At 40.6% G+C, this 26337-nt stretch overlaps 1 protein-coding gene across 1 annotated transcript; it reads right to left on the reverse strand.

Moving 5' to 3' along the window:
- Nucleotides 1-26337, reverse strand: elp2 (elongator acetyltransferase complex subunit 2; the record flags this gene model as incomplete). The annotated part of the gene is made up of 22 exons (XM_079231871.1): nucleotides 1-1145; nucleotides 1815-1928; nucleotides 3428-3561; nucleotides 3664-3785; nucleotides 6756-6948; nucleotides 7547-7619; nucleotides 8661-8718; nucleotides 10137-10226; nucleotides 10418-10487; nucleotides 10713-10904; nucleotides 11814-11963; nucleotides 12420-12551; nucleotides 18265-18365; nucleotides 19576-19671; nucleotides 19982-20128; nucleotides 23259-23328; nucleotides 23417-23478; nucleotides 23909-23986; nucleotides 25126-25270; nucleotides 25348-25418; nucleotides 25966-26044; nucleotides 26206-26337. The coding sequence occupies 22 exons, from the start codon at nucleotides 26335-26337 to the stop codon at nucleotides 950-952; spliced, it is 2505 nt and encodes an 834-aa protein (XP_079087997.1). The 3' UTR covers nucleotides 1-949.

A 26337-nucleotide genomic window follows, 5' to 3' on the forward strand; every position in this document is an offset into this window, starting at 1 on the left:
TGTAAAAACATGAGAGCTCCCTGCTCATTTGCTGGCAAAAAGAAACATTGAAAATACGACCCACACAGCAACGACACAAAGCCAGGAAAAAACCCACAACATTTCCCTTTAATGTTTACTTTCTCCATGTGAATTACTGTAAATTGAGCTGATCACAATTGGTGATCCAGGATTGCATGTATACTGTGAATTTTACATCCTATTCCCATTAATTTACATGCATTATGAAAGCCATCTCTGGAAATGTAACAATTGGTAAGCCATCAGTCCATGTCAATGTTGCTATGCGTCTGTATTTCAGCTTGGGTCTTACAGTTACACTGACTTGCAAAATGACTCAAAACTAACGTAAAACAAAGACAGGTACCATATGCAAGTAATCGCTCTGTAGAAGCATAAAACTCTTAAAAACAAGATGATGTAAGATTAAAAAACATTAATGGCGTGTAGCAATCACGAGTACTTAACTGAGACTAAAAACTCTTAACATTTTGGATATAAAACATTTTAATATTCATAAAACAAATACAAACCATACATCTGTGTAATTAACTTCTTTGATTGGTCACTGAAAAGCACTTTCACCATATAAATGTTAACTTGGATAAGTAGTCTAAATGTGCAATCTGTGTGTATGTATGTATCCCCAGCAGTGTCATCTTCTTTGATTCTAAAACACTTTGAAGTGTCAACATACCACCCTTGGGTCCTGGTGTTTTCACCATCTTGCTTCCACCCATCAAATCGGTTCAGCTGTGTGCAGACAGACTGCAGGGCATGTGTGCTGTGGGTTTGTCCTGCGACTGACCCATGACTTAACTTGCTGTCACAGGGATTGAATGGCTTGCCAGCAAGCAGCTGTGGTCTTTGTGCCACAGTCAGACATTTGGCCCTCAGTCCAAGTGTCTCTCTGCGTGAGAGAGACATAATAGTGTCACTGTTGTTGGTGCTAAAGAGCCCGTTTGTTGATGTTGAAGATTTTGACAGAGTGGTCGGCGCTGGCGCTAGCAAGCTGGACCCAGGAGTTCTCCTCCTCAACGTCAGTCTCTCCATCGGTCTGTCCATCCAGCTTGTTGTTCTCGCGACCTACTCGGCCAGCTTTGGGCCTCCAGCGGAGCCTCTTGACCGTCAAAGCGTGGCTCTGTCTGCAAGAGTACATGTGGTGAAGGGAAACAACAGGATACCCTGGATGACAGACCATTAGACACTGTACACATGACATCTATTATTCTGTCCATCCGGGGAGAGGGATCCTCCTCTGTTGCTCTCCCAAAGGTTTCTTTTTTTTCCTATTTTTTGGGGGGAGTTTTTCCTGATCCGATGTGAGGTAATTTGTGATTTTGGGCCGTACAAAATAAACTGAATTGACTTAGACACATACCTACTACTCATACTGCAACATCGCTCCTTCTCAAATACATAAAAGACATTCAAAAACCCCAAAGTATGTTTGTGAGCAGCACTGAAGCCTGAGGAACAGAGGCCTTCTAATACAAAAAAAAGATACCTGCCTTAAACCTCACTTCCTGAGCTCTACAGAAGGTGACTCACACATCCATGTGGGAAACAATGCACGCCTAAATACACACAAGTCTTAGCAATGCCTCCCCCCAGCTGCTGCCCAGCTAAAATGAACTTAGCCATTCAAATAAAGCTGTCTACTGCCTTTTCGTTCTCAATAATACATAAGCTTCTGCCAACAAACTAAAGCCACTGTGACCCAATGTGCTATTAAAATATACTACCAGGAGCCATTGGAGACCTTTCAAAGTTGCATGTGCTTCAGATGAACTTTGTCTGTGTTGTAAGGATACAGAATGTCCGTCTCGCCACAGCTGCTCCAGTCGTGTCCTCCAGCAGGCTCCCGGCCAGGACTCCACCTGTACAGCAGGATCCTGCCGCACTCCAGGCCAGCTGCAAGCAGGTAGCTGTGGAAGGGAACAAAACAAACAAACACACACACACACACACACACACACACACACACACACACACACACACACACACACACACACACACACACTCAACTCAAACCCTGAGGCAATGGCCTCACAACAAAATTGAAATTGAGCAAAAATATTCATACATCAGCATATCTTTGACTATACTTTCACCAAATTAAATTCCAGAGGATCCAAATGTTTCACCGAGGGCTTTAAAAGGAAGAACTTCTTTATATCAATATAAAGAAGCAGCCCACAATGGCTGACCAAAGATAATATTGGTATATTAGTTGTTTCTAATATTAAATCTGATGTTTAAGGTAGGTTTTTGCATTCAGTCTTCACAAAAATATATTCAGTATTTAGTATTGCCATAGTTCCGTGCTCAGATTGTGCTTAGTCATAACTTCTTCTGTACTTCCGTGTGCCTTAAAATAACTACGAGTAACTTTACATTAAAACCATTAACAGTTAAGTGAAGAATGCTGTTAAAATATTCTATGACCAAAACAAGAAGAGTGCTTTGTCTAATAGTGCTTGCAAAGAAATGTATTTAGTTGCTGAGAGACATTTTCTGAGTGACTCGTTTCCTCAACCCTTCCTAGACAGAAAGTCTGCTATTGACTCTGCCTTAAAATAATTTATGGGATCATTGTAAGTCTTCTCAAATGAAATATAAGTAAAAGTCAAGTTTCAATTTCCATTCAGTTCAAAATAGTCGGTTCAGACAGAGTAGTCCAGAACCTCAATTCTGTGATTATTCTCTGGCCAAGATGTTTTAATGATTGATTTGACTTCTTTGGACCTCTTATAAAATAATTATTCCCCAGATCCCTCCAGGGATTTCCCCCAGTGGGTTCCCCTATCTTGACAAAATTCACATTTGAACCACAGCACCTACAGTCATGTATGAAGTCAAACCACCGGGAGGACATCATTTTGACCCAGAAATCCAAGATGGACACCATCCAGAGGAGTAAAAACATAACTTTTGAACAGAAAGGTAAGATGTTTTTGAGTGAAAATTATCTAAAAAGACACCTTCTACATTTTAAATGAGATTAAATAATATCGTGAACATCCTAGTATAATGTTTAATAAAAAATAAAAAAGTCATCACATAATAGTCTGTAATAAAGTTAGTAAGAATGTAATATTTCATAAATAAGTGAAAGTAAAAAGTCATTAGCTTATAGTACGTCATGACCATAAATGGCCGCCTCGTGGTTGAATGTCAGTCAAGCGTCTGTCCAAAATGTCATAACTTAATTATTTCATCCCGTCAGACTTTTCTGCGTGAAATTGTCATAATTAGCATAGGAATTTAAGCGTTATGTTCATAAATAGGTTTTGATGGTCAAACTAACCTTTGGCCACAAAATACTAATCCGTGAATTTGTAGTGTGTTCACATGAACGGTACGGACGGACAATCCAAACACACAATACAAACATACAGCTTTGTGCGAGTCTGCGTGTGTGTACCTGTTATCAGAGCAGAGAACGGGGCAAAACGCCACAGCAGTAGCAGAATCTCCCACATCCAAGATGGAAGAACATGGTTTAATCTCAGGAGGAAGTTCAGGGTCCCCTAATCTGCACGGCCCCCAAACTATCACCTGGAGACATACACAGACACACACACACACATCGATGATCACTACAAAAATGCATTCATTATATTACTACCTCAATGATCACCTTAAAAAGGAAAGACTTACCTTCTTGTCCCGACTGGATGTCACAAAGTATTTACTGTCTGGGCTCCAGTCACATGACCAGATGATTCGGCTGTGTATGGCCGTGTCCTTCCCGGTGTGTGCATACAACGAGAACCGAGGCTCTGCATGGATACAAACAAACAAGTACAGAGATCATATAAAGAATGAAGTCAATCCCAACACAACATATATGTTGTCACATTTCTCTGACACTTCCTTTTTGGTGACCGATGAGCTGCTAGTCAAACTTTGTGTCACGATTACTGTAGCATGACATCAGCATGTCTATATCTCTACCTCACTACTCTGTTGCAACAAAGGCTCTCCCGGGAAACACATAAACAACTAAACAAGACAGAGAACCTCATTCCAGCGCCCCATTTCAGTCAGTTTTGGTTTATGACCGGCTGCTGTTTATTTCACCAGCCTAAGTCATTTCAGGCCCCAGATTGGTTTCCCCCAGAGAGCTTGTTTGTATGCTGGTGGCAGCCGCCCGTCTGTGTGTCTGCTGCTCTGCACCGGCACTCACACAGACACACGCATAACTGAACTGGCATGTACACACAGCCGTACAACCTCAGTGTCGCCACAAAAGTTGGATTTAACCACCATGTTGCGTCTATGTTCTCACAACACACTCTCCACAAAATACACACATATTTGTCAGTTTTGGGACACACAGGTGTTCTTCCATTAACACTCATGTGAGGACCTCACAGAGATGGAGACCGACAATGTAGAAGAAAAATGAGCCGCATTCGGTCAAGACACAATATGCAAAATACGTATAAAAAAAAGATAAGAACGCAGCAGATAAAAAGGCCACAAAAACAAGCTGTACAAAAAAGTAAAAAAGGGAGAAGAGGAAGGTAACAGGGTCGCCTTAATGATGAGGTCTGGGTGCTTGACTGTCGAGGGAGAGGAAAGGGAGGAAGGAAGGAGGGTGTAGTTCGACAAAACAGGTGAGAGGAAAAGAAGAGACACAGATTAGGTGAGAATGCAGGGAGTCAGTTTGTTATAGCTATAACTTTGTTTAACCTTCCCTGGTCCGGTCATTGAGACTGTGTGTGTGTGCGTGTTCTTCACAATCACCTTGAGTGATTCAGCAGCCAACCATAACAGACGGAGACCACTATCCTCCAATCCCGCCCTTCCTCTCTCACAAACACCATCCCTGCCTCTGTGCAGTCCACTATACAGGCAAACAAGAAAGTGCAGCACTGCTTAGCCTCTCAGATCCCATTCAGACCATCCAGAGCTGTCAAAAGAGCGGTAAAATGCGTTACCAGGTGCAGGTAGGATGTAATCCTCTGGGTTTAAATGTCGTGTTGGATGCAGGATTGGGTTATTTGTCTGAGTCAAGGTGCGGAGATTCTCTCATATGAACAAACTCTGCAAGAGCACTCTTGTTTACAACAGCAGGACGTGAATGGAAAGTGGGGATGCAGAGATCAGACTTTTTCTCCAACGACTCAGGAAACTGGCTAACAGCAGTACTGATGCGATATCAGTGATTATTCTTTGTTTGTCAGGCTTTAACTAGCTTGTTCTCTGATGTTTATAACTGTTTATATGTAATGGAAGTGACTAAGAAATAGTGTTTAGTGTGGATACTGTACCTCACATTTGGTTACTAATCTCTGGGCCCATATTGAACAAACCTCTAAGAATGACACACAAGAGTGCTCTAAAGAGTGAACTTACTTACGTACTTGTAGTAGTAACCGTTAAAGGATCAGTGTGTAGGATTTAGTGACATCTAGCAGTGGGATTGCTGATTGCATCAACTGAATATCCCTCCGCTCACCCGTCACTTCCAAAGCTCGTCAGAGAACTACACCACAATGCAATAGGCTCTCGTTAGAGCCAGTGTTTGGTTTGTCCATTCTGGGCTACTGTAGAAAAATTGTGGTAAAACATGGCTGATGCCGTGTCATGGATTTTAACAGCTCATTCCAAGCTAATGAAAACACAGTTATTAATATCATATTCCATCAATTTCTGGCAATACATATCCCTAAATCGAACATACTGTTCCTTTAAGAGCCGCTCGCAAGTGATCACATGATTGATCATACGCATGTTCAGACCAGGAATAGTTTCATAATTGAAAAGGATTTACCCACCATCTATCATATTGTTCTACACTGTTATTCTGCAATATGTGGTTTTAATTTCCAAAAAGGTTACGTGTATTTTCGTCTCATCTCTTATCAACATGTTGAATAAGAATCAAACGATAATATATATTGATAATATATTAAAAGGATTCATAAATTGATTATATAAATTAAAACAATTATATAAAAAGAATAGGTAGAAGAAGTACATCAGATAAATTATTTTGTACCACATTCAAATGAGGTCCTTTTTGCCACCACATTGGAGTATTTTATGTTCAAAACAAATCAAACAGTCGGCTATGAAATGAGAAATGTAAAACAACTCTGCTCCTCCAACATTAATGTCATCACTCCTAAACTAAACTGAAGGAAGTCAAACGTCAAGCAATAAAAGCAGACTAAATGAGTAATCCTACACTACACTACCATTGTGATTGTATTTCTTCAAATAAGGGTTGCATCGCTCTAGAAATGTATTTGCAGCATTGATAGTTTCCTTCTTCACCTCATGTCAAAGCTTTGCTGCACCTACTATCCAAAATGTGGTCAATTTACATAAATATGCAGAGAAAACATGGCTTCATTCAATAAATAATCTTCCTTTATTAGCTCCTTTTGGACTAGTTTCAGTCAACGCATCACTTGTTTGTCTCTTCACAGTATTAATTAGGGGAGTCCTTCGAATCAGGCCAGTTTGACTTGGAATTTGATTGGGAACAAATCTGCCCAGTGGGTTTACCTTATTTTAATTAATTTGTCTTAGGGGAGCTTAGTTGTCTGCCAATAAAGGCTCCAAGATCGTCTTTTTTTCTTGAAATCTATTCAAACACATTTTTAATTAAGCTAAATAAATTTGAAAAGTACGATGAAGAACTATTAACTCATCCCGAGCTGCGACACAGCAGAATAAATGATTGATTGCTTTTAGGTGGAGCCTCTTATTAGTGACAACTCCTTGCCCCTTGTCACCTGGACTTTCAGGTGTGGGAAGGTTCCGTCTCCATAAAGACCAGGTGCGATCCCGGGAAACAGCCAATAGGAGTTGTGCATCAGGGGAGAAGGCCATCTGGGTGATGGTGAGGGTGTGGCACGGCAGCGTCTGCAGCTGACGCCAAGTAGCTGTACTCCACAGCAGAACTGCTGCATGCTCGGCTTTAGATGCCTGGAAAGACAGTTTTAATTCATTTATCTACATAGAAAGAAAAAAATAAATCAAATAAAATGTGTGGCTTATGCACTTGTTTCTCCTTGTTTTGTATACTTTCTTCTCTGTCTTTTTTATCTCCCCTTTTGCCTTTTCTTCCTCTAGGGCCACTTCTGTTTTGAAAAATACTACAGAAAGTTTGCTTGTTTGAAGAAAAAAAAAAGAAGAAAAATGCAGGGTTGAGGATGGCCATATCAGGGAATAAAAGGGAACATCATTGTGTGTGTGTGTGGGGGGGAGGAATACAGCAAATCAGCACAGAGGAAAGAAAGCGGGACAGCTGGAAGAAACAGGCGATGAAGGGAAGAAATACAAAGAGAAGAGAGACGTAGGGATTGTATGCCGCAGGAAGACAGAAACACATCTGTGCATTTGTCTCAAATCAAGGTAGGTCCTATCCACCTGACTAATGGTGCCATTTAAGCCTGCTGTGTGTGTGCATGTGCGTGCGTGCGAGTAAGCAGAGTAAATATGTCATGATGCTCTCTCCTTTTGATTTGCTATATTTGCTGAGGGTGGGTATGTGGTCTCTGGCCTCAACATTTATTACACCGACCTTGCATGCAGATGCCACCACCGTCCTGGCGCTGTCTGAAGCAAGACAGAACATCTCAAAGCCGTGGCCGTACCTGTAGGAGACAGAGGAGGACAATCATACAGACATACAGACATTAATTATGAATAGGATTCAAGCTGTACTGAATATGTGGAAGGGCAGACAGGATCTGAAAGACAGATGGGTGGAGCAGGGAGGACAACAACAAAGAAAGCACTCCCAGATTGACAGTAAATTAAGTATTCTCTTCCCCGACAAGCTTCCAGGCTCAAGCCGTCGCTGCTCGCTGACAGGTAAATAAGCAGACAGAGTGTGAAATTAAAATACTGATCTGCAATGACTGGTCCTTCTCCCGCTGACAGAGATGAACAATGATGATGCTCCGGCTAATCAATCGCAGCCTAATTACTTTTAGCTTGCCGACTATCACCTGCTTGTTTTAAAATGTCAACGAGTCAACAAAGTGAAGTCACAGCCTGCAACTCAATGGAGAGAAATTCCTCCCCAACCACAAAGCTTTCAAATACTGCAGCAATTTGGCCACAACGCTCAGGGTATTATTTATGCCACAAAAATAATTCGGTCACTTACTCATTTTAATGTTTCTATTACGCACTAAATGATTCAAAGGGGGGGGGGGGGGAAGCCAAAAGGTAGGAAAATGCTTTTCAACACACACAATGCCCACACCTCGAATAAACAGCCCCGCCATATGTCATGTTTATGGTGGATTGACAAGTAAATGGATTTAACATTGGCCACAAATGGAGGCAATATATTTAACCGAAAGAAGGGGCTCATGGGATGGCAAGAAGTGGATTGGCTCACGATTACAAGGAGGGAGGCAACCAAGGGCTTTGGGAAGTTCATAATTTTCAGTTACAATAAACCCTTTGGGCAAAACCAAACAAACACAATTCGATCTTAAAATGTTGCTTGATTAAGAGTAATAGACACTCTGGTGTCTTTATAGAGAAAGGAAGTATATAAAAAGAAAACATGCAGAGGGAATTGTTATTGCATCATGTCTCAGGACTATGGATATTGTTTGTACCAGTCGGTAAATTAAACTGAAGACAAGCTGGGAGGGTTTGGGTAACATTTGGATACTCACAGTTTCTGGACCTCAGGCCACAGTGTGTTCTGGAGAAGATGATCCTCTGGTGGGGGCTCTACACACACACAGACACAAACACACATACACACAGTTAACTTTAAAATTGTTACATAACTATCATTTGCAAAGCCCTGAAAACTGAGCTGTTTTAAAATTCAAATACAACCAGTTTCCAATTTACTAAATGAGGATTACACCCAAGTGGCTATTATAATTTGCCTCTTTTAAATCCCTGTTCTTTTAACCCAAAGAGCGACAGATATAAACCTGAATGTGTGCGTGTGTATGTGATCGGCTTACAAATTAAAAAAGGGGGAAAAAAGAGACGGATAGAGTGAAGTAAAAACTACATGGAAGACTGAAAACACGATTGATTGCCTGGAGACAATGTTCTCTCACATTCACATACAGCCTCTTTCAGCATTTAGCTTGCATGAAATCCTCAGCCCTGAAACTTGCCGCTTTTCACAAAAAAAGCTATTTCGAAACAACTGCAGCTTTATCTCTGATTCTTAACGGCTGTTGGCTTTGAGGGGGATCAAATATAGCCTGGTGCCAATCCTCTCCTTCACACCGCAGGCTCTGCACAAGACCGCTCTGCGTTCCTGTTGCATGTAATTGAAAGCTACACTCCTTGTGTTTTTCTTGTTGGTCATCGACTTCCCATTTTGCCTAATTATTAATTTGTCACCTTGCCTGCGGAAGCCAATCAAAGGAGTGAAAATGTATTGTTAACAACAGTCTCCGCACTTTGCTCCCGACATAGCCCAGGGTCATCAATACTTAAACTTTGCAAACACATAAGCCTGCTTCCAAATTAGCATTGCAGATGAAGGAGGGGCTTCAATCATGCTGATGACAGCCCTTGACACCCTCTAGCCCAGGGGTTTTAAAGCGCCAAGCTACGTTCTCTTAATTTGACTCTCATCCATTTCCCATCTGCCCCTTCCCTGCAACTACTTTCTCCATTTTCTTTATTGTTTCTTATACTCTTCTTCCTCTGTCCTCTCTCACATCAACCCAATGGCATTTCCATTCACAAACCCATCCATTTTATCTCATATTTTAGATTTTATTCTATTTTGTAATAACAGCCTGCAATTGTCCCGTCTTGTTTCTGCTTTTACTTCCTCTTCTTCTTTATCACCCACTACCCTTTTCTTCTCATCCCCTCTCTAGCTGTAATACCATCAGCCTCCAGCAGACCTCAGGCACTGTGGGAGTGCAGCATGGCGAGAGCCGTAATGACTAGCTGTCCGTCTGGCCGCACATAATTGTCTCTTATATGAACATCTAGCGACAGGCAGACTGGAACTCTTAAATGTGCACTGATGCCGCCGAGTGGCTCACAATGAGGAATATGAATATATCAGGGAGGTTTAAATTAAAAGAGGGTTTACTGAGCGGACTTAGAAATGACCATGTTATGTTGGGACAATACTTGAAAGTGTTGTTTTTGCAGGTTTACAGTACCAGTCATGATGAGCGGGTGGAAGTAAGACTCCTGGTATTGATCAGATACGCTGTTGAACTGCCCCTCATTGGTTTTTGGGGCAAGGTCACCTGTAAATTGAAATGACATTTCTGTAAATTAATTTGACTATTTGAATACTAAATTACATAAAATGAACAAAACGATTAAACAAACCCTCAATTTAATATGACACAATCTCAATTTGTTCATAAAAATTGATCATAAAATATAATGTGGCCCTGAGCGCTGATGTGCATGTGGAGGTGAGCAAGTATTTTACCTTGAAATACAGCCTTGTTGGACAGACCCAAAGCAGGTGTGCTGGCACCTTCTGGAAGGTTGGCAGAGTCCTGGCAACAAGCAGATATATGAATATACATAGAGACATCAATAACTATGAATAAGTGGGCCGTCCACAACAAAGTGAGACTACAAAGAAAGTTGGAGTGAGACCTGATCTTTGAACAGACGGCTGTAAAGGTCGAGGATTTAATCTCTTGACTATATATCTACACATGGAAGAAAAAAATAACGTGAAAATATTATAAAAGATAGTTATTTAATTTGGCACTCACACTTGATGTCAACAGCTTTTCTCTCGAGGTCCCAGAGATGTTAGCAAAATTCTCCACGAAATTACGAGGTGCTTGAAACACTCGCAGCACCTTCTCGTCAGCTCCTGACACAAACTGAAACCTTCCAACCATTGCCAGACACTGCATGTCATATCCATGGATCTGTGGCCGGGAGATTTCATGCCAGGTCACCTGGAGAGTAAAAAGAACATAGAAATATATTATAAAGTTGTAGAGCTGGTCATGGGGATCACAACCCGCTACATGTGGTTGCCAGTGTTTTAATAGATCTTTGACGTTGAAGAACTGTGTTTCTTGGCCCCACATCAAGGAGTTTGAAGCCAAGCCAAATACAACATTGATTCTCTTGTTCAAATGAAACATTTCCAGCTTAAGATGCAAAGCGCTGTTCCAAGAAAAGATTGAAGGCTCCAATGCAATAGCTCCAGCATGAAGTGTCAATATTCCAAACTGGCATCGTCAATAATGTAATGAGGAATGGAAACTTCATGTTGTTTCTACCTGAACTGGCATGTTTTACCCCATTTCTAACAATTTCATCTGGATAAACCTGAGGTGAAGAAACAAGTACTCTTTGCGACCGATCAATCCCTGTATCTCAAGTCATGAATCCTTCCCTCAAAAATAAATCACTTCTAAGAAACTCTTCATTATTAAGTCACAACCTACTGAATTCAATCATCTAACATATTTTAGCAAACTCGACAAGTAGAATATATATATTCGGTGCAGACTATATCCCAGAAAGGTTAATACAAAGGGCTGGTGTTGAGAGGAGCGATGAATACTAAGTAACTCTTGCTCACAGCCTGGAGACCAGAAGAAGAAATGGAGAAGCTTAAATCCTTATGTCTACATGTTGATACCAGGTGTGTGAAAACTGTCTTTTATATTGTCTCATGAATGAAGAAGTTTGGAGTGGTAGCGTTCCAGCTACACATGCTCGTTTCATAAAGACAAAAACAACCAATAGCAGTGATTGATTCAAATCAAACATCCTAACTATGCACTTACACCATTTAAAAACACTGTCAGCTTTCAAATTCTACATGTTATAGATGACTCTTGAGCCTATTTTACCTGTTTGGCGTCTTGGTTCCTCCATGGAGTAAAGAGTCTGGTGGTCTGGTCTGAGCCCACACTTAGGATGAACTCACCCTCAGGGTCCCAGCTCAGGTCCTGGACTGCGTTAAAGTGACCCGATATCACAACCCCAGGCCTCCATTGACCCTGGTCAGACACAGCATTGCAATGATCAGTTCTCAAACCTCTGATTTTCCCATTTAAATGTCCCTCTCTACATACACATCAATAACTAGTATGAATGGCATGAGAGTGGGTGATTATAATTTAGGCGTTGCTGTCTGTGAAGTCGATTTCCTTTGAAACATCTGAATTAGTCATCAACACCTTCAGACTCCCACTCTTTCCAAGGGACACCCAAGACAGACACATGTGAAGCCAGTTGAATTTAATGCAAAACAAGAGAGTTGGCGTGACTAATTACACAAATCACTGTCGCTCACAGAGTAGCACTGCACTAACATTGAACCCAACATAAAACACTTATAATTCCAATAATACCAGTGCATTGTGGAAAATGTGTTAAGATTTTTTTTTAAACATGTGTATTGTAACTGTAAAAAATACTGCCATTGTATTGATTTGACAGTTTAGTAGGCTCACCTCTTTGTCTTGCTCTTTGCACCACAGATGTAGTGCTCCATGAAAAGCGTGAGCCACGATCATGGAGCCATCCGGACTCATCTGGCAGCCGTAGAAACCCAGAGTGTTGCCACCAACCTCCCCTACACGCACCTGATGTGAAAGAAAAAAAACGTGATGAGGGCGATCATCACTGATCAGGAGCATCAACCCATCTGCCTTTTCAACACCCTCGTATCAGACATCAGGTGGGTGAAGAACATTTGGTTTCTGGGTCAGAGTCACTGACTTGGACAAAGATGAAGGACACAGAAGGTGCATTAACTGCCTTATGTGAAGAATAAGCAGCAGCATAAATCAGGTTATAAATCAGGAAAAGAAGTGTAGTGAGGAAAAGTTTGAAAAATCTGTTCTTAGTCTCCCTCTAAGAGGCTATTTATTAACTATGAGGCCCCGTAATGGTGGAAAGAAGCAGAAAAACAGCAAATTAAGATGACAAGTCAAATGAGAAATTATTACTTATTAGAGCCGAATAAACAGTTCTGTCTTTCTAACAAAATACATTTGTCAATAAAATGAAAGCAATTGCAGTGCAGCATATCACACAAAACAAATAATCATGAAAAATTGCAAACGCCTGAGTACCCAGGAGGATTTAAATAAATTGGATTTGAGTGAGAACTTGTGACCCCCACGTCATGCTCATAAGGCAGATCAAATAGACAGCAGGGTCTGAGCTTCTACCGGGAAAAGTTTGAAAACACCCCAAAATCACTGCCTCAGTTCAGAAAAATGCTAGAAAAAGTAGAATCACTCTTTTAGGATGCTGACCACCTGTCTAATCTCAGACCTTGCTTTTGTGTGTCAAGAATTGTATGTATTGAATTTTGTGGATTCAAATCATTACCCAGGGCAGAAAGCCCATTTTTATTTAAGTGCAGTTATCAATTAGACTGATAAAAGAAAGTCATGTGTCTGAGGTCATTATAACTCACATTTAGTTCTTTTAAAGTTTTTTGCAGAGATGGTTACAAAAATAAAATAGATTATTAATTAAGTGGATTAATGTAAACAGAGGATTACAACTAAAAATGAACATTGAGCCATAATGTAAAAATAAATAGCTTCTAATTGGTTCTAAAAATTTAAAAAATAAAAATAAAATCTGTATTCATTCATCCCCGTAATATCCATAGAGAACAGAAATTACATACAGAAATAGAGAAACACAACATTTAAAACTGATGGGATTAAATGGGTTAATATCTCATCCTGTTGCTCGCATAATTGGCAGAATTTAATACAGGAATATGGAACTAGACAGAAATAACTTGAAACAATGTAGAAATTAATCCACAGGAATCCTTATTTAGGCAATAGAGAGATTTTCCAAACACGAGCCGTCAATATTTTGAATTACGACTGGCTTGTTTATGAAAAAAGTGCTTCACTATATATATATATATATATATATATATATATATATATATATATATATATATATATATATATATATATATATATATATATAGTGAAGCACTTTTTTCATAAACAAATATATATATATATATATATATATATATATATATATATATATATATATTCACAGTCATATCAGAAATACTCATTCCAAACTTGTGAGTTTATATTTTAATACCTAGCCAGTCAAGGATAAACTGTTTACTCAAGGATTTTGAGAGTATTCTGTTGACCAGTCCAACTTCTCACTGAGGAATCCAAACAAGTAAAAGCTGTATCTGGTCCTGAGGCCTTGAAAGGTAACTGGGCCCAAAGGGGAGATCTTATCAAATCGATAGCTGCAGAACCGACCCCAGAGAGCGCTACACTGCTCCCTTAGCAGCACATATCTTCTCCATCTTTAATTAGCTTGTGCCTTAAATGATATGGACATTGGCTGTGAGGCAATATAAGAAGTGATAAATTCACACTTGAATGATTCAAATAGATGTACAGCTTAGCCGTTTATCTTTTCTTGGAGGCAGGTAGGTAGAGTGAGAGCATGTTATGCTGCATTAGTGACCTGAGGCAGACTGCAGGATAAACACACACAAACTCATTTGCAACAATTACATGTTAAACCAACATGTTGAAAGGGTTCACACAAACACACCAGCAGGGCACAGACATATCTTTGCCATGTCTATCGTGTGAGGCAGTAAAGTGATGTCCTCAATCATTTGGCCTTCTTAGGGAGCTTGCATGGGTCATCAATGACCTTCAAAATAATGCCCGTCTGTAGGCTGAAACACAGCGGAACTAATGGCAGCAATAAAAGGCAAGCCTTCACTTGGAATGGCACGGTCCTCCAGCCATCCAGTGAGAGAGACAGGCAGAGAGGAAAGAGAGACAGGTACAAACATAGACGCCGAGATTGAGAGAGCACGAGATGCAACATTAAGCAGATTGATTTTAAAATTCTGCACACAAGAGCCTGCCGTAAATCATGCAAAAACTCACAGAGGCAAAAAGCCGTCATCTGTCTTGTTTACGAGTGAGGGAACAATATGGATGCACAGCGTGCCTTATCACTGGCCAGCGGGGGTGTGGGGGAGGAATAGAACAAGGACAGAAAAGAAGGGAAGGAATATATCATTCTTTGAAGGAGAGAAAGAGGGTGATGGGGGCTGAATGAGCTTGCTGGGGAAACCCATACAGTGTGGAGTACAGGTTTTCAAATAAACTTTCCAGGCTGAAATATTGACCAACACATTGAGAGACTGGGTCTTGCCAGTCATCACTCTTGATGGTAAGATGTAGGCCTGGGTGGTATGACCAAAAATTCATATCACGGTAATTTGTAAGATTCTGGCAGTTTCACAGTATATTACGGTATTTAATTTTGTTAGAGTAAACACATTCATTCATTGACGCTGAAAAGGACTGGTCTGACAGTAGCGTCGGTCCCCCGACCACTTTGCCCTGTAACAGAGTCCCACTCCTGCCACCTTGATGACCTGCACAACCTGTGCAGCCAGTCTCTCTCAGAAGCCAAGCCTGGACAGTTTTACCTGCGGAAACAGAGCCACCCTGACCTGTGGGATGGTCTACAGCTGGGCCGCCATCATCCGAGTCATTAATGCATGCCACGGTGCCGAGGGGCAACCTGGGGCTGCCAGAATGACGAACAACTGCTGCTCCTGCTCTCCAACAGTGGAGGGATGATACAGAGCAGTGGAAAGGCGTAAGGCGGCTATTGCCATGGCACGTGTGCAAATGTGTCCACCCCCAGGTGTGTATCATCTTGCGGCATCAGGGAGAACCATAGTGTTCTGTGGGTGTTGCATTGGTTGAGGAACAAATCCAGTTCTGCTTTCCTGAACCCCGTCCAAACCACCTGCAGCCTCCACTGGTAAAAAAGTTCACCTCAAAACATGAAGTTGGCTCCTCATCAAACAGAGCAGAGAGACCACTGGAGGGCAAAGCCTGTGCGAGTCAGAACAGTAAAGTTCTCGGGCCCCAAAATCAAAACAACGAGGTAAAAGCTGTACTGAGGGGTTCTGCCGAGTCAGAAGATAATTCACTGTTCTTTTTCACTCTCAGCCACACATTTCACATTATACCCAATAGTTTCATTAATTGAAAATGTAAAATGATGAATTAGCGTAGCTTTAATTTTTTTTTAATCAAATATCAAAATTGTTGTTTATTGATTATTTTTTTCTTTTGATTATTTGTAATTCACTCATATCTCACTCTCAAAGCGTTAAGGTTAAAGAGTAACTTGACACCCCCTTTGTCCTTGCAGTGAAGTACAGATGAACTCCAGGATCGAGGGATTTCACACTTCTGACTACAGCGGACCACACTCATCAGCGATGTTGGGTGTGGTTAGAGGACACTGCTCTTCAGTCTGGTGTTAAGCCTGGTGTTAGACAGCCACCAAAAATATTCACTGAGTTTGGTTTTAGTGGCTTCTCAACCTGCCATGAGGCCAAGAGTATCTTTTGGAAAGTACACAAGCCAAGGTCTGAAAATAGGTTATCTCTCATGCAGACAAACACACCCACACAAACTGACAATCCCTCCAGGCCTCGTAGTGGCCCGCTGTGGTCAGTCTGAGATGTTAATTACCAGTGTGTCTCATTAGTAAGATGTGCTTTACGCAGCGGTGGACCCCGGCCACCCCACTGCTAACCCTGCTCCTCCATTAAATCTCACCAATTACTCTAATCAGCGTGAAGAAGTGGAGCACTTCTTTGTAAAAATTGGCTAATTAAGACACACATGGCTGGTCAGTTAGCGCTGAGGAATCTGCTCTGCCAATAACGTCCCACAGATAAAAACGGTGCGGCCAATTCAGATTATGGAAAACATTGTGACAAAATCAAAGGCAAAATGTAAATACAGTTTAATTCACTAACATTTCATTGTTGTGTGCACCGGTGTGCGTGTGTGTGTGTGTGCTTAAGAGGTTAAGCTTCCTCTGTAGGTAGGGAACCTGTCAGTTCAAAGGGTTTGGCTCTCTTGTTTGAGAAAAAAATTAAAAACCACACAGGTCGGAGGGAGCAAAAGAGAGGATGTAACTGCATTTCCAAATTCAACAAAAGATATTTCAGGTAGGGGGTTTATATTATTTTTGGAATCAAGAACAAAGGCCTGAGTTTTGGAGAAAAATTGGCCACAGAAGACGTGATTTCAAACTCTCCCTGCTACTTTTCATTTCCACTGACCACCTTCGTCTAATAATACTGAGAAGAATATGTGACGAGAATCGACACCGGCTTCAGGCCCTAATCATTGCCCCTTTGTCAGAGAGGAGAATCAAGACTTTCACGGTTGCTCTTTTCTGTGGTCTTTGTTGCTCTCAATAGTGGATGAGAATGGTGAGATCAAAGGCACAAAAATGTAACTCATTAAATGTGGACCTTTTCTCATCACCTCATATGTGATCACACTCAAGGTGCCCGCTATGGCGAGGTGAGCAATTACTGTGTGTGTTTGGGAGCCCACTGTGCACACACTGTGGGGTACGTTCTGCATGTGGGCCTGTCTACATTTCTGCAAGTCGGCCCATGAGCAGACTTGCCCATGTTTCTGTGTTTTTGTCAGGTACGTGGAAAGGTTATCTGAGGTACTACTGAACCACCTGAGAATTAGCTAGATGTATTTAAAAATAAATAAATAAATTTAAAAAAGCTGTGGGGGCAGAAAACAGCCTTTTCTTCACCATGTGTTAAATTTAGCCTCATTCTGGCACAACCGCAGCTGTTGGTAGCTCAGGGAGATGAGTTAGAGGGGAGCGGAAGAAAAGCAGCAGAGAGATAATGTGTGAGAGGGAGACTAGACAGTAGGAGAGAAAGGGAGGCAAGTGGGGGAGAGGACAGAAAATGACAGAAGGCGGGAGTGAGGAATGAAAGCAAAAGAAAGATCATGGAGGAGTAAAAAAAATGATGAGTCAGGCGTTGAAGGCAGAGGCAATGGCATGTCTCTCAGAAGCCTCTCCATCCCACATCGGATGTGTTGGGGAATGGGCCTTAAAAGAGGGGGTTCAGTGTGAGTGAATGAGTGATAGAAGAGAAAACGGGGGAGGTCAATCTTGGCTTGTCTAAACTCACAGGCTCGGCGGCTCTTCATCACGGTCTATCACTTCTATTCCCGACACCTCAATGTCAGGGAGAGTGGAAACTGATGCAGGGGCACTGACAGCAGGAGGGAAATACTAGGGGAGGGCTCAAGCTCCTGGATCATGTCAAGAGCTACTAAAAAAGGAAGCCAGCAGAAATAGTCAGAATTGGTGTGTGGATCTATCTGCAAAGCCTCTGTTCCGGGCATAATGTAATTGAAGCTATGTGTGTGTAGGCTGTGTATCTGCAGACACCCTCCTTGTACTCAAGTCAACACTCACCTGCTCAACCCAGACACCAGATCCCTCCTCAGGAGCCCAGATGATCATGGTTTTGTCCATAGAGGCTGAGAGCAGACTAAGAGGCTGTTGCAGCTCACAACCTGCAGGGGGCGACAAAGAGAGACTAGAAAATTCATACAGGAGCCGCATACACTGTCAACAACTGTCAACAGAATACATTCAGTTATTAGGCCAGTGGCTTGTCAACATCTATGATATATGTTTATGGTTGCACTAATAATGATCATGCTTTTATCTCAACAGTGTATTTAAAGCTACTTCAAAGAACTTTAATATAGTGTTGATTTTGGCAGTGCCTGTGGACAAAAGTGGTAGTGTTTCCCCCGTAGCAATCCCGTTTTACTGCAGCAGGATCTGACTGTCTGTCAGCAGGCTGGTTGTTGCTGGAGTCTGAGCTGAAGGACTTTCTAGTGGACCTGTATGATTTAGTCAGATTTTGCGTGAAATCTGAACAGTTGGGACTGATGACAAGCATTATGAATAACTACATAGTAATAACCAATCTCCTCGTTGATGGACTCAATTACTTCTGTAGGTCATGAAGACACATCAGTATTACATTGAGGCTGTTTCTTAACCAGTTAGAAGTTCTACGCTACTGACACTTTCTATTTACATTGCCTGCCCTGCTGATGCATCAAGTGCTTCCTACACAAATTTACACGTAAAAAGACAAATCATAAGCAGCGGGGCTTGGCTGAGCAGGCAAGAGCATTTTTGCGTCAAAGACTAACTGCAAGTGGAGTGCAACAGTGTTTAATTTGAGGTATTCATGAAGAGACACATTTTTAGGATGCATGGTATCATATTCTAAAAATGTTAAATATTGTTTGTAAAGATGGAAAAATAATGTAGTAAAAAAGATATGATTACAATATTGTGCAAAATAATTGTTACTACCTCTGCCCTCATAATTGAGCCGCTTTACTTATTTGAAGTAACTAAACATAATGATATGTGATGTACTCAAAAGCTGGGATGGGTGTGAAATGATCTTGATGTAATAACCTTTGAAGGCAACTAGAGTTTAAAGAGAAGATTTAGCACATCCATCAGCCTTTTTTCCCCTGAGAGCTAATTAAGACAATAACTTTTCACACCCGTTCCTTTCTTTTTTCTCAGGCTGTAGAAAACAAAATAAATTATTGAAATGTTCAAAGGTAAATGTCAGATTCTGAAAGTTTGATTCACTTTTAGACACGACACTACCTTTTTCCAGGAACCTACTGACAATTATCTGAAACTTTTGTGAGTAATGACCGATCCCGTCCCTTTTTAAAATCAAGGTACCTTTGTAGCGAGGAGGCTGCCAGTGGACTCCATAGACCCAGTTCTCATGGCCTGCCAGGACTGTCTCAAGAGACACAGCAAACACTGAGGACACGTCTGTCGCGGAAACACAGAGGCCAAATGAAGACTGTTATCAAGATATCAGTTTCATACGAGAAACAAGAGAAAGGTGGCTGAATAACTGGGGAGGTTTACATTTTATGGCCAACTATATGACATTCTAAATGTGCCATGAAAAAAATTAAATATCAACCAAAGTATGTGTTATACCGATAAATGTAAACACACATAAACACACACTTTATTCTTTATGGAGGTTGGTAACCACGATACCATCAAAAAGCTTGTCTATTCATTTGGTTAATTAGGAACCTTTTTATATATCAAGCCTGCATGGCCCACTCACCCCTCTCCTTTACTTCAAAAACATCCTCTTTCATTTTGATGATGGTGTGATCGTCCTCTGTGTGGGCGTCTGTGCCAGACTTGGCACACAGCCTCCACACTCTGATGAGGCAGTCCTGGGAACAGCTGGCTAATAACAGCTCTCCACCTGAACGAGTCAGAGAGAAAACATGAAAACCTTCCTGGCTGAAAGACATTTTCTATCAGCTTTATCAAGTAAGTCATCATAGCTGCCTTTGTGTTATTTACTTGATATATGATCAAAGGTGTGTCATAATCAAATATTAATATTCTGTAAACTTCCCAACCGCACGACTAATAAAGAATTATCTTATCTTACTGTTGTGTTGTATAGCAAAACTTTGAGAACGGTCATATTTACCTCGAAGCACAGCTGAGCTTAAGTGAAGTTGATTACATTTAGAGTGATACATAATTGAGCCATGATGGACAATTTAGAACTGAGCCTAACAAACAACTGTTCCGACTTAGATTCAAGAATACCAACTTTTCTGGTTTGTAATGAGCCTCACCTATATAGAACATAATGCTACTGACTGTGTAAGGCCGGTGAGACAGCAGGAGTACCGGCCAAACATAGTAGTTCAATAGCCACTGGCCCAGAATTACCAAGATACACAGACATATTTAAAAGGTCTCTGTTGCTACCACCTAAAGCCTCCTATGTGGTGGAAGAGGGAGGAGGAAGGCCATAATTGTTTGTCGATCATGATGCAAGGACATTGATGATCACGGTGAGTGCTTTGCTACTCGCCTGAAACTACTTGCATTGGTAACTTTCTTGAGCCTGTCCGACTTTTTCTACGAAACATTGTTTTAGATAGTTGAGACATTATAAATTACCCATAGGCAACTCATTTTGAATCATGCGTGTGAAGTTTTTCATTTGTCACTACAAAAAAAAAAAAAATCTACTTTACCCCACTTCAAATTGCAACAAATAGCCTAAAAATGGAAGTAAACATCTGATGGCATTGCCTGAGATTCGGTGTCTGATAAGGCTTCATGAAACTGAGTCACATAACCAGGAACGTTCACCAGATGTGTGTTGGAAAAGCAGTTGGAGACTCAGAGGTAACTTTTTCATGCTGAGCCAGCAATTATCAAACAAACAAGTTAATCACTGTCAGTAAAAGGTAAGTCACTGCTCACTGACGCGGAGCAGAGGGAGACAGCTGTGCATCACACACGCTCGCCCGCTGTGACACCGGTAAGCTTTCGTTCTACACACAGCTGGTTCGGTGTTACAGTCAAAGTGATGCATGTCAACCACATTTTCAGTGTTTTGGTTACAATACGAATGATAAAGTGCGACTTCAGATCAGTTAGTGGACTGGAGGAAACGCCCATGAAGAAACAAATATATTTTTTAGTTCCAAACTGTAAAGAGCCACAGTTGACATGTTGCATTTCACTGAAGAAGAATTAAGAAACGTGTAATGTTGAACGTGCATCTTATTATATTCCAATTCTAACACATTTAACTTTATTTTAGTTCAACTTTCTGTTTTGATAAAAATGAAATTCTTTACTCTTTACTCAAGATGTTCGAACACTAATAATAACATCCAAATGTGTTTTTCAAAATGGACATTAGCTACCTGTTTGATGGTGATGCAGAACATAAAGCCCTGATACAGACACAGGATAGAGCCTCTGCATGAAAAACATCTTCATGACCTGTGGCTCTCATGAAAGTCATCTTTTTGATGCAACTTTTTGATTATCTTGCATGAGAAGGTTGAACTAAAAAGACCATGCGCTGCACTCAAACACTCAAAAAAGTCTGACTACCGTCCCTTCAGCAAAAGTAAAAACCATAAAATTAAAACATATATCCAGCTGATTTTATACTAGTACTTATTGTGTGCTACTACTAAGATTAATTTGAAGAAACTGGTGATTTAGAAAATATGATAAAGATAGAAACACAAAAACAGAAAACAGCATCATGCACTGGATGCCAGTGTTTAACAGCTATGATATACTGGACCTCTTGTGCTGCAATTTGCCATTTGCCGAGTCATAAAAGAAAAAAATGATTAATGTAACTACTATCACAGTGGAGAGGGTTTTGTCATTCCTATGGGAATATTTCATATAAACAAACATCTCTCTGTGTCTCTGCTGGCTCGTAGCTTGGCAGTGTGGAGTAGGTCATAGACTGTGAGTGGGAAGGAGACTCTAGTGGAGAGAGCTGGTTAAGGAGATGAAATAGCTTTTACACAGTCAGAGCAGTGCAGTAATGAAGAGCCCTTGAAGAGGGTTACACAATTAGTATAGCTTGGATCAAAATACTGTGAATATGCCACTAGTGGTGATGCCAGACTCAAAATAAGTGGTTTAAAGGCTGTGTCTAGTTTTCATTTGACTAAACTCCATTGAGCTTAAAAATTAAATTGTCTTTTTGCTCTCTCACTGTTACATGCATGCAGACACATTTAAAATATCCTTAACAATACATTTAGTTTGGATGGATTTGTTTCCAACATGTAACAAATAAGACAAAAAACAAAAACAATTAACATGACAACAAACTCTAAATACATTAATATTACATGTAAGAAAAGGAATAGTTAGAAGTAAACATTTATAAAAAGGTCCTACCTACTATCTATAACTTAAATAATGAAATTCATGTTTATCACATTGACATAATCATCTTAATATTATGTTATATATATATATATATATATATATATATATATATATATATATATATATATATATGTGTTAATATACAATTATATATATATATATTGTCTCATTTGCGGAAATCAAGGTTATTTTCAATAAAGAGTCATAGTCATTCGACACCAAGCAAAAAAAAAGGCAGCATCGTTTTCAATGAATACTCAACTAATAGACTGTAACAACCAATGTTTTGCCCATATACGGTCTACAGAACTCTTGATTAAACATTAAGAAAACAGTAAATCATAGTATATTTACTGTCGTTACTGTCACCACCTATCAAAGAGCCTGGACTCAAATCTCAGCCCTGGTACCCCAAGAGTAACTTGACTGGGTTTGAGAAGATGCTGGTGTTTTGCGAATGGCTCAAGAGTACTTATACAATGCCTTTATTTTCTGATCTGAAATCTCTAACATGTGTTTTTCTAATCACCTCCTGCAGCTACATATATTGTATATTGTATGTATATCTGATTTTGAGGTCAAGTCAGACATGCAAGCATACTAGGATAGCTAACAGTTAATACAAAAACAGTACCACTACTCTAAACAGTAGCGCTCACCTAGAGATGCCCAGGCCACACCACGAATCCAGTCTTCATGCCCTTGCAGTGTCATGGCTTTATGGAGCTGCTGTAGATCAATTAAAAAAGGTACAATGTTGCTCTCATACTTCAGCAATTAAACTTGAATGATCGACAGAGTATCCGTCAGAGCTTACCTCTCCGTTAGACACATACAGATGCACCTGAGAGTTATCGCCCCCACAGGCCAGTATGGGAACTGTGAGAAAAGAAGGTTAGGTTTTCACACAGTCATGTAAGCGCACACACGCACACACACACACACACACACACACACACACACACACACACACACACACACACACACACACACACACACACACACACACACACACACACACACACACTTAAATCTAAGCCTATGTTTTATGAACAGGAGCGAGGTGGAAGGGAAGGATGAAGCGCAGCATCAAACAGACTAACAGCATGTAAGACAGAAAGGCAAATTGACACTTCAGAAACACTTCAAATGCGGGCTGCATTTTGAATATGACACTCGGTTACAGCCACTAAAGCAGTGGTGCAAATTGAGATGGATGACATCAGAGGAAAAATGTCTGTGTGTATGTGTGTGAGTGAATGTGGCGCACAACTTAAAAAATGTCTATGTAGGAGCAGCTTAGGCTTACCTCTGCTGCCTGGCAACAGTGCCAGAGCGACATCCATCATGAAACTGCTGCCAAATGATAAGGTGTGGAGGCACTCAGCTGAGGAACACACATGCACATGGAATTAAACTTTACGATGCTCTAGGAGTAATATTTCTACACAACTTAAAAAAGAATATAGTGTAGAAGATTTTTAACTACATAGTTTGGGGTTTGTCTGAATGGATACAAAATGCATAAATACACAACATATTTCTTTTGACTCTTCCCGTTTGAAATATTTGCCAAAAGATTCAGAAATTGTTCTGCCTCCCCCTTATGTGTAGAGGCCAGGGGCCTCTCAAGCTGTCACAATTCAACATAACATGGATAGTATTTTTATCTGGGAATCCATCCCAAGGTTATGCCCCGCATACACACACACACACACTTAATTTCCATGACTGTCAAGCAGCATCAGTGTTCATCTGCCCTGACGGGTGCAGTTCTAGGTGACAGCTTCGAAAAAAAATAAAAGTAGATATGGATTACAGTTTTTAAATCACCACTGATTTTTTACTTTAAGCAATAGTATTATTAATACAGCTGCAATACTGTCAGCTTAAATTTTTTAGGAAATAAAAACATTGCAAAGAGCAATGTTTTGTGACAGCTGTCAACATGAGACTGTATAAAAAACATTTCACTTTTTTCTATTTAGTTTCACTAAAGTGGATGTTAAAAAAATATATAATGCGGACACAATGTCATAGAAGTGACGTATGCTAAAGGCTCAACAGTTCTGCAGCACTGCAAAGGGGGAGGCGACCAACCTCGTTGTTTGTCAATATTGCCATGTCCCATAGCTGCCACTAGGCGGCATATCGGCTCATTGTAAGGGAATTCATAAAGTTGATTGTTCATTTTTAAGTAATATGCAAGTCTGCTACTTTCTGGATAGGGTTCTACATCAAAACGTAAGTGTAAGGCACAGGGTGAAAATTAACTAGTTCTTGAAAAGCTGACTTATTAAGAAAAGACCTCTTCATGTACCTAAAACGTATTAAAATGAAACCGACTGAGAAAGGAAATCACTGTGGGCGACTGTGGCAGGCTGATACTGAACCCCAAATTGTGTTTGTGTTTGTGTTTGTGTGTGTGTGTGTGTGTGTGTGTGTGTGTGTGTTTAGATCGAAACCACTTGAAACATTATTATGGCAACAAAGTGCTGTATCACAACAACTCTTTTTGTCCATTACCTTCATTGGCTTCATTGCAGAGCCACAGTCTGACTGTGGAGTCGGATGCTGAGGAGGCCACCAATATCTTTGAGTCCTCCACATAGATGGCATCCACAGCACACACTGGACCCGTGTGGCCTTTGCACTCCACTAACTGGACAAACTGACAACATCAGAGGGCTTTTTAGAAGATAGAAAACAACAACAGATAAACACTGTCTGATGAACCAGGTGACTCACCTTTTCATTTTGAGCCTCCCAGACGATGAGCCGATTGTCTGAGCCTCCTGAGACAAGGTGACTCTCTGGAGCTGCCAAATCAATAACACCACAGTTATTAAGTAAAGATACACATTATGGCTAAAGTTTCTTTTGTGCACCTTTGGACTGCAGCTGTTATATCATGATTTGGACTATGTCACTTAGTTACAATTTAGGTCAATCTTAAATGCAACAGCAAACAATGGTATTTCAAGAAAACAGTGTACTTCCAACTATTTGCTAAGGCTTTCTGAGATGAAGGGGGACGGTTTTCCAGGTTTGGTGTGGACAGATAGCCTGCACAACCCTGGTTTTGGAACGAGACGTTCGACAATCACGAGAAATGTATAATGTTCGGGTGTCCATGCACTGTAAGGCGTATGTTACATGTCAGCAAAGGAGCTTTACACAAACAGTTTTAAAGTCACAATGAAGAAGATTTGTTGAAGACAAACCACATTATGATTCAATTTTAGAGCTTGATAATAATAATTAAAAAAATGTCTCACTTCAACTTGAACACATGTTGCTTGTTGTGGCGGCAAATCAAACGGTCGAGACACAAAAATCACATCCAGCTAGCTAATAGGCACTCACCACAGTCCTCTCTGTGAACCCACTGAACTGTATTCACTCTTCCTGTATGTCCATTCAGGACAGCAACAACTCCCCTTTCCTGAGATAACAAAAATAAATAGTATGTTTACTGAGACAACAAACAAGAAACAACAAAAAAGTAGACGTTTATATACAACTATGGGATGCTCGGATATCGTTGGCTGTGATAATTAACAACGAAAGCTAACTTTACAGAGGGATTTATAAATACTTTACTACCTGTGGGTCGTACAGAGCTACAGAGGTACATGTCCCAAAGGCAATGATCCCGCCACGACCCCAAGAAATAACATTTGGAGTCCTGTTTGGGCAACAAGCTACATAGCATGTTTCAATTACGGGCGCTGCCAT

This window comes from Taurulus bubalis, assembly GCF_910589615.1.
Source record: "Taurulus bubalis genome assembly, chromosome: 16".
NCBI lineage: Eukaryota > Metazoa > Chordata > Actinopteri > Perciformes > Cottidae > Taurulus > Taurulus bubalis.